This window comes from Phocoena phocoena, chromosome 17 (genome assembly GCF_963924675.1).
Source record: "Phocoena phocoena chromosome 17, mPhoPho1.1, whole genome shotgun sequence".
NCBI lineage: Eukaryota > Metazoa > Chordata > Mammalia > Artiodactyla > Phocoenidae > Phocoena > Phocoena phocoena.
In genome coordinates, this window is record NC_089235.1 from 70,481,344 (window position 1) to 70,499,211 (window position 17,868).

Sequence of the window (17,868 nt, forward strand, 5' to 3'; positions counted from 1 at the left end):
TCAGAGTTATCTCTACCTAGTCACATTTAGTCCCCCAGCAATGGAACGCTTTCTGGCATGCGGCACTAGGGAGGGTGGAAAACTGACTTGTCTGAAAGTCTGGATGCCAAGAGTTCTAGATGAAAGACAACTTTCTCCTTCTGTCCCCCACCAAACCCGGTCCTTCCTACCTACCCTGGCTCAGATAACGGTACTGGCCATTCACCTAGATGCTCAGGCCAAAAACCGTGGGCGTCATCTGGACAATTCCCTTAAACACCCCATATTTAAACTGATCAGCAAATCCCGGTGGTTCTCCCTTCAAAATACATTGAGAACTGAATTGAACTACTTTCCACCACCTCCGCCGCTACCACCTTAGTCCAATTTATCTTTATTTCTCAGTGGATCTGGTATAAATTTCTCTTCAGTCTGTCCCCACCACCCCCTATAGTCTGTCCTTCACTCATCAGCCACAGCTGGGTTTCTCAACCTCCATCCTACTGACATTTTGCCTGGATGATCCTTTGTTATGGACGGCAATCCCATGCTTTGTAGGATGTTCGGCAGCATCCCTGGCTTCTATCCTCTGGATGCCAGCAGTACCCGCCCAAGTCACGATGTAATGTGTCCAGACACTGCAAAGTGTCCTCTGGGGGCAAAGCTGCCCCAGCTGAGCATCACTGAACCACAAGGATCCATTTAAAACATAACTTATCACGTCACTCCCTTTGTTTGACAACTTCTGATCACACTTAGAATAATAATATCCAAAACCATTCCACGACCTGCAGAGCCCTACGTGTCTGGCCCCATCTCTGTGGCATCTCCCAGCACTCTCCTGGCTCAGTTCCCTGCAGCCTCACCTGCCTTCTTGTTGTCACGTGAACACGCCAAGCCTGTCCCCCTTCAGGGCAGCAACACTTACTGTCCACCTCCCTGGCCTGCTCGCTCACACCTGCTCGTCATACCCTCCAGTTCTCAACTCAAATGTCGGGTCCTCAGATGCTCCCTGACCCCCTACACGTCAACCCCTCACTGTTATGTTTTCCTGCTGACACCAACTACCATGTGAACTTAGGTTATTTACTTTCTCATTCCCTGTGTTTTCCTCACCCCAGTCAGAATGTAAGCAGGATGGGAGCTGCCTTGTTCACTACGGACTGTATCTTCAGCACTTAAAAGTGTGCCTGAAACACAGAAGTTGCTTAATTAAATATGTGAGTGATTTAATCATGTTACAGGAGATTCACTCCATTCCTCTTGGTTGTGCCCAAATGAGAGAATAACAACAATCACGATGACAGCAGCAGTAAATACTCACTACATGCCCACCGCTGCTCTAAGCTCTTCTCACCAGTCCTCCCCGTGCCCTAGGGGGTACACACTCTTTGCAGGTGAGGAAACTGAGGCTCAGACAGTCAAAGCTACTTGCCCAAGATCACAGTTTAGGAAGTGGATCTGAACTCCCAGAGTCTGGCAACAGCGGCTACGTTAGAGACTTGGAGAGTCATGAGCTCTGTGAAGGGGAAGGCCTGACGGAGGCCACAGAGCTGACGGGGCGCAGCGCTGACGCTGTCTCCCACGTGAAAAGCAGGAAACAAAAACCCATGCTGTTATGAGATTTATCCTAAAGAAATGCCTTCGAGGTCTGGGTCATGTAAACACTTCAAAAACACTGGTGTGGGCAAGACTGGGCCGTGTGTGTGTGCTTGAGCACTCACTGTTACCACATTTGTGAAGTAACCCATGGATCACATTTGTTTGCAGTTGTTTTATGATCAAACTAGCTTCGGAAAGCCCTAGTTCTCAGTGTAATTTGAGCTCATTAGTGTGAAAAAGACATCCAAGCAGTGTTTGTGCTAGGACGATGCTTGAAGGTTGCTGTTAAGCCAGACGCTCCCCCAGATTAGCTTAGGACATTATATTCAATATCGGCCCCCAACATCCCTAACTTTTCTTCTGTGACACTTACCACGACTACGACTAAGCGATTCACTGTTTAGTTTCTTGGTTAACACCTAGCTTCCTCTCTAGGCTCTAGGTGTCATGAGGACAGGGTTTATATCTAGTTTGTGTTTTGACGTTTCCCCAGCATCTGACATAACATGAGGCACAGACTAAACGTACAATATGCATTTGTCTAATTCAAGAAAAGACAAATGCCAAGAGGCCTCTGGGAGATCGAATTTCGTGATTTCAGGATGAAGAAAACATGTTCCTCGAATGTGCCTCCTACACTGCTTTGCAAATTTGGTGCCTGAATAACCAACCACCCAGGAGGGGCTGGCAACACATTTAGGCTGGCGTCTACCTCACAGAGGCTTCCCTGATCACTCGAGTAGGAAGTACATCTCTTTTCTCCTATCTATCCACAGGATTTAAAAGTTTAAAGTGTAAATTCAATGTAAACCCTTTTGAATATGCTTAAAGATTCACATGACTCAACAATAAAAATGATATCAGAAAGTGTTTACTGAGGGGGTCCTACGCCCACCCCGGAGGAAGCGCTTTTATTAGTTTCCTGGGTATCTGTCAGTGTTTCTTCAAGCAAACCCAAGTTTAAATAAATATATATGCTTATGTGTGTCCTTCACTGTCCAAATCTATTTGGTGTCTGGGTCCAGATGATGAGTAGTGAGAGTTCACAGTGAGGGATTAATCAGTAGAAGTACCCAAAATCTGGCTCCTGCGTTTGGACAGGGTGCCTGGGTCGGGGATGCGGGGGCCTCTGTACACTTGTTCCCACGCCCTCCACCCTTCCCTGCCCCAAAGGCAGCGTGCCGTGAACACTGCACTCACTGCACCTGATGTTTTCACTTGACAGTCATCCTGGAGATCATCCCAGATCAGGACAGAAGAAGCTTCCTATTCCTTTTTACATCTGCAAGGGGTTCCGCCGTGTGGTCATACCACAGAATATTTCATCCTGTATCTACAGGTAGACACTTGCTTTGTTCCTAATCCTTTTCCATTACAGAACAGGAAGAACTTCCCAGAAGTGCCATCGCTGAGTCAGGGTAATAAATAAATCTATAATCGTGACGAAAATGGCTAATTTGTCCCTTATGGATAGTGTACCATTTGTACTCCCACCAACAACACAGGAAAGGAGATGTCTGTTTCCCCACAGTCTGGCTGAGTGGGCTTTTAAGCGTTTGGCTTTTCGCCAATTTGATAGGAATCTCCCGTTGCTTTTGTATGTCTCTTATTTATCACAACATGTGAGGATTAAGAGATAATTGTCCTTACGAAGATTTATCCTCCATAGAGCAGCTGCAACTACCTAGGGAAAGGTGATGATGAAAATAACCGGGTCATTCCAGAAATATGTCTCAGACACTTTGCTTTTCTCTGCTTTTTTCTCATAATGAAATCTCCTCTGGGGAAAAAAAAATACTACAACCACTGAGAAGTTTTGGGGAGAGTAGAAGAACAATTATAGAACAATAAAGAATTCATTGTATTAGAAGTACTTACATATCACTTGAAGGGGTGGGTTTTGGTGAGGGGCTGGGTAAATTTGCTTCCATAATATCATTAAAACTATTGTTTCCTACATTCTTGGCCAGCTGTAACATAAACAAAACACAATATAGCAAACTCCTTACTACTAGTTTAAAAGTTTCCTATTATTTGCTTTCGAGATTTCTGAATACGTATTTTCCCTCATTTGACTCAAAATACAAACTGTCCATCCACCTGGTCAACAGATAACTTATGGAGCACGTACCCTGTGCCAGACACTGAACTTCTGAGCGCCGGAAATACAGAGATGGGTAAACCATGTTCCCTGCTATAGGAGCTAATGGACTAGTGGAACCATGGATAAGAAAACTAATCATTTTCACAAACATAATGTGACAAATGTTAGACTAGAATAGGATGTGGTCCTACACATACACACACACACACACACACACACACACACACACACACACACACACACACGAGATTAGACAGAGCAGATTCCAAATATGAATCTAGGTTAAATGCTTAATGGACAGCAATAGCTTCTCAATTACCATCACAACTCATTTCTAGATAAAGCAGATTTACTGTTACTGAACAGACAAGGATGTAGGACTCCTTTATATTTGGGGCACCAATTAAGATGCTGCAGGCGATTACTGAAGAGGCCCCAGGAACCATTTTGCTTCTGGGTTCAAGACCCTTCCAAGAAAATTTGTCCTGAAAGGCTTTTGGTCACTGAGATAATTTGGGGATTGATGTGAAGTTTATGAAACACTCATGTGATCAGGTCTCTTGGGTTTATCACATAGTTAAGTGTTTACGATGGACTGACACCATTTTCATACTAAAGAAGAACGTTTCAGGTATTAGGTCCGAGCCTTTTCTCTATGACCCGGAAGTGAATAGGGAGCCGTGTTTCAGGAGGATACTTCCTAAATCAAGGGGCTCATGCAACACAAGAAAGACCACCATTGCTTAATGGGTGCTCAGATGACAAAGGCTGCTGGCTGGGTGACTACCTGCCCTGACTCTGGGGTACTTTGCTCCCGGCAAGGCTAGTGATAAGCTAGGCTTTCAGATTTTTTGAGCCCCAGGCACACTCAGGTCCTGATCAAGAGCCTCCTGTGTGAGGAGAAGCCCTACTTTACTTCGAACCCTTTCACCCTTAGTAGAAGGACTCTCTCACAGGCACCAGGGTTCCAGTTATGCAAGACAGAGGACTGATGGCCACAAGGTATTATAGGAGATGCCATAAGTAGGCCTTTCCTTCCTTCATTTGGTGAACTGTGGGACCAGTTTAACTTGGACCTGATGAGGGTCCACTTTCCATATTATAAAGCTATACACCATAATGGCACGCAATTTTTTCCCTGACTACCTAAGGAAGTTACGGGTTAAGGAGTGGTTGGTTTATGACAGTAGCTAACAGGCCACTCTCAATTCATGTGTACTTCTACAAACTTACAAACAGTAAAAATAGAGAAAAACTCTTTGGTCACTGTCTTTAATAACATAAGCCACTAGACAAAGTGAACATGCGAGTTCAACATCTAACTCCCTTTACTGCTATGACAGTGAATCATATAAAAACTATTCCAAAAGAAGAAAAGCAGCTTTGAAAAAGCCTATCCTAGAAGAAAAGAGCCATTCAGTGGAGCTAATTATAGAAATGTATGATTCGCCAGTTCTTCAATCAGGAAGTAGAAACAGTCAATGTTACATACCACAAAATTTACATTTTAAATACCTATTTAAATTCACTAAATTCAGGAACTAGAATTCTTTGCACTCAGCAGAAACAAAAAACCCCAAAGCAATATACTAAATATATTCATGACAGGTCACTACTTACCAAGAGTTCAGAAGTTCCTAATTTGTCTAGTTCCAAAGACTGAATGCGGGAAATATGAACCCCCATTTCCCTATGGATGCCGGAACATTCTATGCAGGTCAAAATCCCCAAGTTGGTTGAAAGCCAGGTGGGTTCTGTGGAAAGGATTTTGAAGACAAGATATCTAATTTTTAGTGTGCCAACTACAGAGGAAGCTAAAACAGTAGTAAAATTTGTTAAAAACTATAAGGGAAAAATTTTAATGGAAGAAATGGATGCTTGCAGTTTAGCCTAGGGGCTATTACAAAAACTAATAGCTTGTTAGAGAGCAAATTTTAAGACAAATTTTAAAACTATCCCTTCAATACTGAATTGAAAATAAAATTCAGTGCTTTATTTTTGTGAAAATGTGAGAAAGACTTTGCCCAGGAGGCCGAGGAAACATCCTGACAGTGATAGATTAAAGGCCTTCTAAGTACAGCTCACAAGGGACTGGGTTCTACAGCCATCGTTAACCTCCACGCTACAACCCAACTTAACCCGTCATCCTGGTTATGGCTTCTGCACAAGCACCTCTTGGTAATAAGATAGCTTTTTCTACAACCCCCAAGAGCCCCAGAGCAGAGCCTCCTCTGCCATACCCTGACACTGTGTCAGTCACTGTCACACACGTACACAAAAGCAGAAGATGTGAGACTTGCCTCTGAGGTGCTTATGGCCTGTTGTATACAGGAGCCCATCTGCACTAGTAAAACAATTAAAAAGGAGATCATAATGCTTAAGGATAGGTTTGCACGACATTCTGACCCCTACTAGATGTGTGACCTCAGGCAAGTCAATCAACTTCTCTGATTCCCCCAGTTTTCTCGTCTGTGAAATGGGGATAATTTTAGTTATCTTGCTCACAGAGATTCTGCGATGATTCAGTACGTAAAGACCAGCAAAACAAATATCACAATCCTTATTATAACGTAAGCATTCGATCAATGTTAGCTACTGTCAATACCTAAGTAACACAGATGCCATTTGAGAACAGAAATTTGGAGCAAGGGGACACCAGTGTGATACAGAGGTTGGGGAGGTTTTACCGAACGGAAGGAAAGGTACCGTGTGCCAGCCAATGTCATATACGCCATTTCACTACACCCTCATAACAGCTGAGGTTTGTTATCCCACTTTCAGGATGAGGAAACTGAAGATCAGAATAGTAAAGGGACTTAGTATGAGGTCGTCCAGGCTCTGAGAAGCGGGCGGGTGATTCCAAACCAGGATGATGGACTCCGTGTCCAGTGCTCACCCCTTACTGTCCATTTAACTGGACCTTACAGGAAAGGTGGCATTTTGGCAGGTGCCATTTAGGGAGAGCAGGCGAGGGCTTCCCAGGTAGAGCAAACGGCAGGGGTGAAAGCACTCAGAGGTGGGACAATTCACCCACCTCTAGGGCATACATGTGTCTGTGTCCACAAGGAGATTAAGGCATTTTAATAACATGCTCATTTATATTCTACAGGAAGAGAAGGGATGTTTAACAAGCGGCTCAAGTCTGGGGGCAGATACCTGACGAGCCGCAGTCGCAGCAGACATCATTGCCTGGGAGCCGCTGGACGTCCTCAATGATGGCTTTCGTCAGGTCCTCCAGGCTGTTCTCCCCCGTGCTCTGCTCTCCACGGAAGGCCATGGTGAGGGCCTCTTCTTTGCTGTTTGTCAGCACTGATATCCACCTGTTGTCAGAAACAGGAGGAGGAGACATAAGAGCCTGGTTGGCCATTGCATTCTCCTTCCCCTGCAAAAGAATCTGTTTTCATGCTGAACTGGCAAAAGAGACCTCCCCATAGCAGTACAAAGAATGGAAAACAACACACAGGAGAGAGCTAGCGAGATGAGAGGAACAGATGAGAGGGTATCAATGACCAAGGGCTTGCGTGAATACACAGGCGCCTGCGTTTCCACGGAGACAGAATATAAAGGGAACGTCAGAACGAAGAGGACTCAGAGTGGGACCAGCCTAGTGCAAGGATGAGAAAGAACAGGTGAGAAAGGAATAGGAGGCAGGAAAGGGAGTTTAGCAAAAGGCATTGTTTCCTGGGAGTCCATGTCAGCGGGGGCACTTAAAAGTGAAAGTGAAGGGGTATTTCATTTTCCATGAAGATTCATGCTTATGAAAAAGGTACATTAACAATGGAAACACATGATGTTTATTTTATGAAATGAGAAGTGCAGGCTATTAAAATATATGTACAGCATGACCACAATATGTACCCAACAAAATAACCCTTTGCTACTAATCTATGTGTAAAACAACCTAAATACGCAATAACAGGGGTTGATTAACAAAGCCTGAAATAATCACAAAGTGGACTAGTTAACCAGGTATTGAAATTTAAGTTTCTAACTAATTTTTGGATGACTTTGGGGAAATGATCACAATGTTTTGTGAAATAAAAAGGAAAAAAACTGTCATATGACATAATCTCAAATTTAAATGTATTTGTGAATTATATATTTTGTTTGGGGGAAAAAGGGATAGAAAGAAACTTACCAAAATACTGGTTGTCTCTGAGTGATTTTTTGTAGAAAAAAACAGATGGAACACTTGACTATTTTTCTGTAATTGTTTGAATCTATAATGAGTTGTATTACTTTCATGAATGAGGAACCAAAGCCGAATTAACATTTTTAGAAGAAAATCAACAAGAAAATGAGAACAAACGGTGGTTTAGAAATGTTTTTCATTTCATCTGAATAAGTAATAGAGACAGCAATGAGGATTAAAAACCAAAGCAAAGTATTAATACCTGGAATAGGTGAACTGCAAGTCATACCTTTGACTCTAGGTGGCGCTCACCCTCACTGTTGTGAGAAAAAGGATCGCACAGCTTAGCTTTTCTGCTATGAAGCAGAAAACCCAACAACTGTTCAGGAATGGAGGGGATGGGGTGGGCATTTAATACCTTTTAAGTTAAATAATATTTTTTCTATCAGTAGTCTCAAGTTATAAACTAGAAATTGTTCTCTTAAAAACAAGTCAAGAATCTGGGTTCCACAGGGCAGATCACTGTGCACTTAACAGCAGCACTGATGCTGCTGGAGTTTTCACTTGACTGCAGAAGCCTCTATTTTGCTTTCCTTAGGCATCCTGAGATTTTGGCTATCTGATATTACCAGTATCTACTACATGCCACATACTTATAATTTCTGAAATATAATCCTCCAACAAGCCTCTGAGTTAGAGTTTACAATGCTTTAAAGAAACAGGAGCCTATAGAGAGATTCAGGGACTTGTCCAAGGCCCTAGAGTGGGACTGGTGTCAGACTGGGAAAAGGAAACAGTTCTGTTAACACCCTTTTTTCAGAGTTCCTTTTCTTATGCCACATTTGCCTCTTTATTTGAAAACTCCTGACAAAGAAATTAAAAACGTTTGCCATGATAATCTGAAAATACATATTTAAAGTACAATTCATTTTCTGGAGGAATAATTCAAATTTGGTGAAATGGCTACATTTCAAAAGGGTCAAGAATTAAAGCAACTATTTCTGACAATTCTTCAAAAAACTTTAAAATTATTTTAAAGTAACAGGCATACAAAAAAAGTATTAAGAAACAAAATAGTGCATAATGGTGTTTTAATACTTTAAAAGTCACTTTGAGTTTACAGGAGTAAAAAAAAAAAACAAACGGGCACTGTATGAGAAGCTTTACACATTTGACCTCAAGTCTCAAAATCCTGCAAGCGAGGGCTAGAACCCATCTTACTGACAAGAAGGCTGAGGTGGGACGATCTTTCCAAGGTCACAAAGTCACTACCGGGCAGATTCTGGACTAGAGTCAAGTCTGCCTGCCTTTAAACACGCAGCTGCTCTTCTGCTGTACCTGCCTCCTTCCACAGTCAGATGAGAAAGGATTTCTCTGTTCAATTCACTGGACACTTTCACATGAGAAAACAACTCAATGAGGCAGTGAAAATTCCTCCGTGTAACTTGGAGGAAAATAAACATCTTTCTGTGCAGGATGCCAGGACGTCTTCATCAAAACCAAGTCCCCCCCGCTCCCATCACTACCACCAGCACCCAGAGAGAAGGCAAAAGGTATGAACTACTTGAACACTGAATAAACCCCTCCCAAGTGCAGATGATGGGACTAGAAATGAAGAAGGCACAGTCCTTGTCCTCAAGAAGCTCTAGGTGGGCTTCCCTGGTGGCACAGTGGTTGAGAGTCTGCCTGCCGATGCAGGGGACATGGGTTCATGCCCCAGTCCGGTAAGATCCCACATGCCGTGTGGCGGCTGGGCCCGTGAGCCGTGGCCGCTGAGCCTGCGTGTCCGGAGCCTGTGCTCCGCAATGGGAGAGGCCACAGCAGTGAGAGGCCTGCGTACCGCAAAAAAAAAAAAAAGATATAAAAAAAGAAGCTCTAGGTCTCCAGAGGGCTTGGGCTGAGCCAGGGGATCCAGAGGGGTGTGAAGTGGGTGCGGGGCAGGAGGGAGGGAGCAAAACCCCCAGGGCGGTGTGGCTTCAGCAGAACCTTGCAGGGGGCACCTGAGTTTACTGAACACCCTAGACAGAGAGGAGAGACACATGTGAAGGCCCAGAGGTGAGAAATAACCACCAGGATTCTCAGTAAAAAAAAAAAAAAAAAAAAAAAAAAAGAAAACTTAAAGGTATACTGTACAGGACAGAGATGCTTTTTCAATGGAAGGCATTGAAATAACGTGCCGTTATTTCAGAACTACTTACGCTACATAATCCTGCTCATCTTCTGCCTGAAAGTGATACGTCCTATTATCTAAAATACAAAAAAAGAGAAAAAAGCAAAACCTTAGAAAGCAGAATACCTTAGGTATTAATGCAAATTTCGAAAGTTCCTGGGGGGTGGGGAACACATTAAAAGCAGGATTTTAATATAATTTTATTTTTGCAACATTTTGTTTTAGCAGTTACACGATTCACTTTGTCAATATTAATTCTTCTGAAGGGCAACAAGAATACAACAAAATAACTGCGAACACCACGTGAATGCCTAGCACTTCTTTTGAAAAACAAGTGGGAAGGGGGACGGGTCCCTACCTGGTCAAGTGGATCTCGGTGACAAATCGGAGAGCGCTACCTGCGAACTCAGTATTCTACTTTTCCTTTTCAGTTTCCCTTTCACTGGCTTTCCTTTTTAAAAAGTTCCTTTCCAGAAACGATAAATGACTCACAGGGCAGCCCTGACAAGCAGGCACATCCTGCCCCAGGCTCCTCTCTGGTTGAATCAGGCTGCAGGGAAGAAGGGCTCAAGCCTTGCTGGAGGATCATCGTCAAGCTGTGACTCAGGTAAGGAGAGGGCAGCTTAACGCGGATACTTTGGGCAGGTGTATATGAGGGAAGCTCTTCCTTAAAATGTGGGATCTGCTACAATGTTTCTACATACTGAGGTTGAACTACCACTGACTTACCACCTTTACTTACTAGCCCGTCACTCACTATATGACTGGCTCCAGGGTAGGCCCCCCTCCCCATCTCCCTGAGAGAGAGGAACACGCCACAGGTACTAGAGCCCAAGCGTCTCGGCTGAATCCCTGCTTTACCACTGTGAGACCTTACGTAAGTTGCTGAACCTCTCTGAGTCTCAGGTTTTTCTTCTGTGAAACAGGAAACTGACAGGGCTTTTGAGAGGTTTGCCCATGTTTATAAAGCACCTGGCACATATTAAACATTCAATAATTACTATTAATAACCTATGGATTCTCAAATCGAGGGGTTCTTAACTTTTCAAGTCACAGTATAATTCCAACTTTTCATATTTCTCATCAGTAACCCAAGAAGTCTCACGGTCATAAAAATCATGGGGAATCTGAACTTCAGTAAGTGCTGTAGAATCCAGTTTAGACTCCACCCAGAGTCTCACAACTGAGTCCATCTTTTGGGCTGGGACTGTTTGTTCCATTCTCAGGACTACACCACAAGGATTTCAAGGGACAGGAAAGTATTTTTGTGCTCTACACACATAGATCATAGGCTGTTGGTTGGCCTGTCCTGTGGGGCTCTATAGAGAAGGATGAACACTGAGGGTCAGTGCTGGAGGATTTCAGAATATTTGTGAGTCACTTCATCGGCACTGCCATCCTCTTGCTTTAAAAAGAGATGTCCCCTCAGCTACCGTGAACACCCATGGGACTAGTGAAAGCACAGGGAGCCAGACTGGAGGAAAACAATCTCCCCTCACTCTGAAGACTGTGAGAATACAGGCCACCGGTTGGGGGGTGGGTGGGTCCCTGCACAACCTCATCACAAGAGAACAACACACTCTGACCCGTGGAATAAGACAGTGACAGAGCGCGGTGTCATTGGTTCATGAAGCCAGAAGGCGGTTCTGCTTGGAAGCAGGGAAATGGTTTTTCCTTCCAGGGCCTGATTCTGCAAATCAGCTGGACAGACACAGTGGCACACCTGTGTTGTCAAGTCTATGTCTGCGCATCTCAACCACAGCTACACATCAGAATCAGCCAGGGACTTCTTAAAAAACACCTATGTCTGGGCCTCACACCGAAGACTGATTCAGCAGATGTAGGAGAGAAATGGGAGTGTGCTTACAAAAATCCTTCCGGGGGACAAAGCTGTGTACTTGTGGCCAAGAACTGCCTGGTTTATGGCACAAATCTAGATTCTACTCCACTGCAGTCAGATCTGACAGTTTCGCCTTCCCACCTGCAGGTGGGCTCCGTGCAGAGAGGCCCAGGGCTCTTCTCAGAGCTGCGTGTGCAGTACACACAGCAAGGAGCCCTCCTTGGGAAAGCTGCGGTTTCCAACCTAGAGAACGGGAATAGCTTGGTGGCAGAATGCACAGTAACTGACTCGGGAGAAAACGGACTCACGTGATATCAGGTCAAAAGACTTCTTGTCCTCGGCATTCGGTTTCACCTGACAGGTGAGAAGGTTCAACTTGGCGGGTTGCCTGTTAGACTGGACACAAGACGAAAGGGAGAAGTTACCGGCAGCATCAGCTGTTCCCCACAGGCCCAGTGCCCGTGGGGCAGGTGTGCAGGGTCATGATAAATTTGATAAGGTCTAATTCACCCCACTGGAATTCTGAATCTCATTAAAGAAGGGGGAAAAAAATGTTAGGTGGCCTACTAAATGTCTTTTAACTGTGTATAAACATCCTGGTTACTAATCAGAATGGAATCGAGATAATCCATCTCGCTTTCAGTGAAGAGTGGGTATGAACCATGGAAATGCACCTTTCTGGAACCTACACATATACAAGCTCGAAGGGTTGGCACTTTTCACTACTGCATCTTCCTGTGAAATTAGCTGAGCGTACTTTCTTCATTCACTCAAAATGACCCCAGTAACCAATCACCCCAAACCCGGTGTCTCAGGCATCCACAAATTTTGGTTACAACACGAAATTTACATTACTTCTCCCAAAAGTACAAGGACAACTACTAGCGATGAGACATTGCTTAACGAGCCCCAAAATCTGGAGAGAGTGAAAGATGATGAGGATTTCCCATCACTTTCCAGTAAATCTCTTGGTCACACATATAATTCATACAGAGCCTGCAGTATCTAAATAGTCATGCTAATGTAGGCTTTACTTAAAAGGAGTCTTGCCACATAATCATTCCGGTCAAAACTCTTTCTTGCCCTCCTGCCCGCATGTGTCCAAGATCACAGGCTGGCCAATGCTGAATGCCAGCTTCCGGAAGGAGCTGACCAAGGAGTGAAGTGCCTGAGTGCCTGGGCTGGGCTTTGCTTGAACAGAAGTCTGCGGAAATAAGCAATGAACTGTTTAGTCAGGCCTGCATGCCTACCCCAGCTGACAGTCATGATTCCGAAAATCTCCATGCCAGGAACACTTCCACCCACATCCGACTTAAGTCTTTAGGGAAAGCAGAGAGGGACAGGGTAGAGATAGGTCCCATCAGTGGCTTATGACCAAGAATATTTCAACGACACGTGCTGAGCCTCTCACTCTCAATAATGGGCACCAGACACTTCATTTCCGTTGATCTTCCTGTGCTTCCTGGACAACTTCTGAGATCCTCCTCTGTGGTTTCAAGGAGATTAGACACAGAAAGCAACACGTTTTGTCCTGAGTCTATCTGTTCTCAAAGCAAGCTCTCTGGTGGTGGGGGGGGGGAGGAAGTGCGAGACCCCCAGGGATTTCATATTCTTTGCATGTACATGTGACTTAGACATGGAAACCAGAAGTAAAGTCCTGTACAGGACGGTTTTGCCTAAGAGAAACCAGGGCTCGGGAAAGGATTCCTGTAGTACAGACTGACTGCCAAACCCAGGATGGGGAGGCAGAAGGTTGTGGGCCTGAAACGTTTTCTTAGAATAGACCTGACATAGGGTTGCTAAAGGCCCCCCGTCTCCAAAACCAGCAGCTGCAACCACAGACCTTGGCTGGGTCCATTGTAAAACGAACTCTTTAGTCCCTCATCTTTTGGGGTGTTGATAAAATCGCTGGATTTCCCATATGATCGACAAAGACATCTGACAGGCTGGAACGGTAGCGAGCCTGGTTAATGGTGAGACTTTGTAGAATACCATGTTCCGATTTGGCATCCACATTTAAAGGAGGATGCAGAAAAGCTTAGGGAAGATCAACTGATGATTAAAGGAGTGGAAAATGGGGACTTTGAAGATGGTTTAAAGGCATTATTTAGTCAGAGGAAAGAGGGTGAGGAGTGACTTAATCATGGTCTGCAAGGTCGTGAAGGGTTGTTATCGGGGAAGGTCTGCAGCTGTTTTCCATTTGCACAGAACTCAAACTGTCGAAGATTTGAGCCAGACGCGAGGAAGAGCTTCCCAAGTTTAAGTTGATTATGCATAATAAGAGGTTTCAAGTTTCTTAACCTAAGTAGAGAAATCTCTTTGAAAACCTTAAGAATTTTTGAGACACCATTCACGTGTGAATGTGACAGAGGGTTACCCAGATGATTTCTTTTTTCTTCCCGAATGTTTGTGACTTCAAGGCTTCTGAACAGCCAACATATACAACCAAGTAACAGAGACAAAATTTTAAAAAAGGGAAAAATATTCAGTTAAGTATCAACCGATCCTGGAAAATGAAACAGCACCATTCACCTCTCATTTCAAAGCATGTGCTACTTCCAAGTACATTACCAGAAAGCTTCTGATGACAAGGGTTTTGTACCGTTTAAGTCACTGCATGACTGACCCACAGCTTCAGTGACAATGACATGTGACCCTCCCTTGGAAGCTTGTCAAGTCTGCTGGACTGACATCTGCCACGTCAACATGAACTTCACTTGACACAGACATGTCTTGCCTGTACATAATATTCTCCCCCCAAATGCCAGTGAGACAAAGGACCTATCACCCCAAATGTGAATCTGAAGAGCAGAGAACACAATTTTCGACAGGTGAGGCAGCCGATGTGGCCAGTACCGAGCCCAGGAACACCAGGAAGGAGAGCAGGATGCTGAAGCAGAGTACATGGACCAAGGGACCAGAAAGCTCGGGATCACTAGTCATCACTGAAACTCCCGCTTTGTGTAACTTGCCAAAATATCACAGTCCTTTCTCGGCATTTAGTACTAATGTATAGGTATACCGATTATCGAAGATATAATCTGTCCCGGCGGTTCGGCAGACTAAAATCATAGTGAGACTAAATGACTCGCCCTGGGCTACAACACTGTGGAAGAGTTTACGAACTGCTTTCATACTGTTTAAGTACAAGAAAGGATAAAAAGGAAAGGAAACATGTATTTATTGAGTCCTCACTGTTGGTGATTCCTACCACACTCTGAATGAAAACCCCAGGCTGTGCCAGGACCTCCAAGCACCACCTCCAGGCTCCTTCTGACTTTGGCCCCTGCCTCTTGGCCTGCTGTTCTCCCTGCCGGCGGTGAGGGGCACTGGCCTCCCAGGGACACCTCCTGCTTGCTCCCTCCAGGACTCTCCCAGTCGGCACCTCCCCAGAGGAGTGGTTCCTGGCCTGACCACCCTCCCTAGACTTCCTGCCCCTTCGCACCCTGCTGTGTTTTCTTCCTGGGTCTTCTCACTCCTATTTACTTCTTATCTTGCTTCCCACTAAGGGCACACATTTTTCTGCAGCAGGCACTCAAATATTTATCAAATGAACGAATGCATTCCAGGGGCCTTACATATACTATCTCATGTATGACCTGTGAGGGAACTATTTTAAGTTTCTTTTACTAACTAAGATGAAGAAGCAGAGGCACAGAGAGGTTAACCAACTTTCCTAAAATCTCCTAGAAAGGAAGCAGCAGAGCCTGGAGCGGAATCCAGGGTTGAGTGGACCAAAGGCCCACTCCTCCTTCCTTTCCGCTTCCATGGGAAAGACAGCCACACAAAATCCCCCAGGAGCAGCCTGAAGCCCCAGCCCACGAGAACACCTCCTTCTGAGAATAAGGGTTACAAATAGAGCAAAGGTTCCAAAGATTAGCTTCTATTTTAATATCTTCTCAGGTCATCTGACTTTCAAAATTGACTCGAAGAGAAATTTTAGAAGACTATTTGAAACACCTATTCACTTATTCATTGGAGAAGATACCGATGAAGCCTCTACCACATCTAAGCACATATGAAGAACAGGCGGTCTGTGCCGCCCAGCAGCTACGGGAAACAGACACGACCACAGGCCTAGGACGTGCCTGGTGCCCAGCGGGGCCCAGAGCCTGAGCTGGATTTCCATAAGGCTCCAGAGGCAGCCTCATCCCTGAGTGAGGGCTTAGAGGAGGGGCAGGTGCAGGCACCTGGGGGAATGCAAGGGACAAGGCAGTAGGTGATGCGGAAGGAGAAGCAGGGAGGGCGCTGCATGTGGTGCTAAGGACTCTTGCCCCATCCCAGGAGATCTGCAGTGCACTTGCATCCAGGGGGACAGCTGGTGGAGGAGGCCAGAGAGTAAGACAGATGAGCAATGATGGGCGCCTGAATTAAAGCCAGGGTCATTGTACTGGGGGCCAGGGACTCAAGATACGGCAAGAAAGAGACTTTCAATAAATTATTCCCCAAGTAACCTCGACCTGGTATGCGGTTCTCCCAGGCTCTGCATCTGAACGATGAGTGAAGGGGCCCGCGGCCGCTGCAGGCTCCACTGAGCAGCATCTTTCAGAAGCTACAAGGGCTCTACCCCAAATACAATTTTGATACCCTTTCAAAAATGAAGATTGTTTTGGCTCTGTTCCCTGAAACTCTGAGGCTTGTCCTTATACAGGTTTTACTTTTCATTAAAAGAATGCATATTAACTGAGGAAACACTCAGAGCTAGACACAGTGCAAAGAAAAAACTGAATGTTACTTGTTAATCCCACTTTCACACCCAGAGACAGTCATTGTTAATACTGGATTTCAACAAGATACGTGTGTGTGTGTGAAATGTCTGTTCTTAGAAAAAATGGGTTGGTTCAATTTGTATATACTGTTTTGCAAATTGCTTTCTCCAGTTAACATTATACAGAGAAGAGTTCATTTTTACACAAGCATGTGGCAAAGCCATTTGCAGGTTTTTGAAAATGTTTCCACTGGGGAAGCTCTGGACATGTTCCCTGCACAGAAGTGATGAAGGTATTAGCCCTGTGACGTAATGCTCTGCCACCCAAACTAGAGGATGCCGTTCAGCTAGGAAAGTCATCAGAAATGTGTGCACAAACAGAATGAGTCGATTCTGACGAATGTTTCTGCGTCTCCCGAAAGAAAAAACACCACACGTTGCTCCTTAGACAGCTCGGCATGCACTGCGGTGAAGTGATTTTGCTGGAAGCGTGCAGTCGTTAGCGCAGGCATATTTCTGTGAGCAGAAAACAGCTGCTACTGGAATTAGTATCCAGAAATGAAGTTATTTCTCCCCACCATCTTGCTGAATTGCTCTGCTTCACAAACAAGAAGTGAACATCATTAATTACTTGGGAAATAAGCCTGACCCAGCCAGGCTGAGCCTGCTGTGTAGACAGAAGTAAAAATAAAATAATAAAGCTCTCTGCACTCCCTAGGCTAACGCTTGTTAACACTGCTGTTCAGATTCTTACAGGCATTTCAATTTCTTGTTCAATAAATATTTATTTGGACACCTACCATGCCCTAGAGGGACACATACGTTTGGCACACAATCAACAACCACAATAACCCCCTGACAAGAAGTTAGGTACACAGTGAACACCTAGCACTGCAGAAAGAGCTTATCTCCAAAACTTTAGTACATTAAAACTTTGGCTTCTGGAAAGCATTTTGGTTTCTTTGGGGCAAGACAGACGTTTTCGTTTACTGAGCAACTAAACTACTCGATACTGTATATAAATTTTATTATTTCACTCTTGCAATACCCCTATGGGCTAAGTACAGTGACTGTACCCATTTTACACAAGAGAAAACCAAGGGTCAGGAAGGCGAAAATAAACTGACCCATGTTTTACACAAAGTAAAAAGCAAAGCTTGGATTCGAACAAATTTCTTCCCAGAGCTCTCCGCATTTATCACGCTGTTCCCCTGTCCAGACAGACCCTCGGGACATTTGCAGAGTCAGTGAAAACATCTTCTTTTTCCCTTTCTGGTTCTTCCTACCCTGGAATGGCCAGTTCCCTCCTTTCCCTTCCAGATCACTTAATACG

General features: G+C 44.6%; 1 protein-coding gene across 2 annotated transcripts in view; it reads right to left on the bottom strand.

The window, feature by feature from the left end:
- Positions 1-17,868, bottom strand: part of ASAP1 (ArfGAP with SH3 domain, ankyrin repeat and PH domain 1) — a 273,724-nt gene that overhangs the window by 39,555 nt on the left and 216,301 nt on the right. For both annotated transcript variants that reach the window (XM_065895628.1, XM_065895629.1), the window contains 5 exons: positions 12,136-12,223; positions 10,016-10,064; positions 6,842-7,005; positions 5,306-5,439; positions 3,460-3,551 (listed from right to left, as the gene is read on the bottom strand). In XM_065895628.1, coding sequence (XP_065751700.1) covers positions 3,460-3,551; positions 5,306-5,439; positions 6,842-7,005; positions 10,016-10,064; positions 12,136-12,223 — 527 coding nt within the window. The remainder of the gene's footprint in view (positions 1-3,459; positions 3,552-5,305; positions 5,440-6,841; positions 7,006-10,015; positions 10,065-12,135; positions 12,224-17,868) is intronic.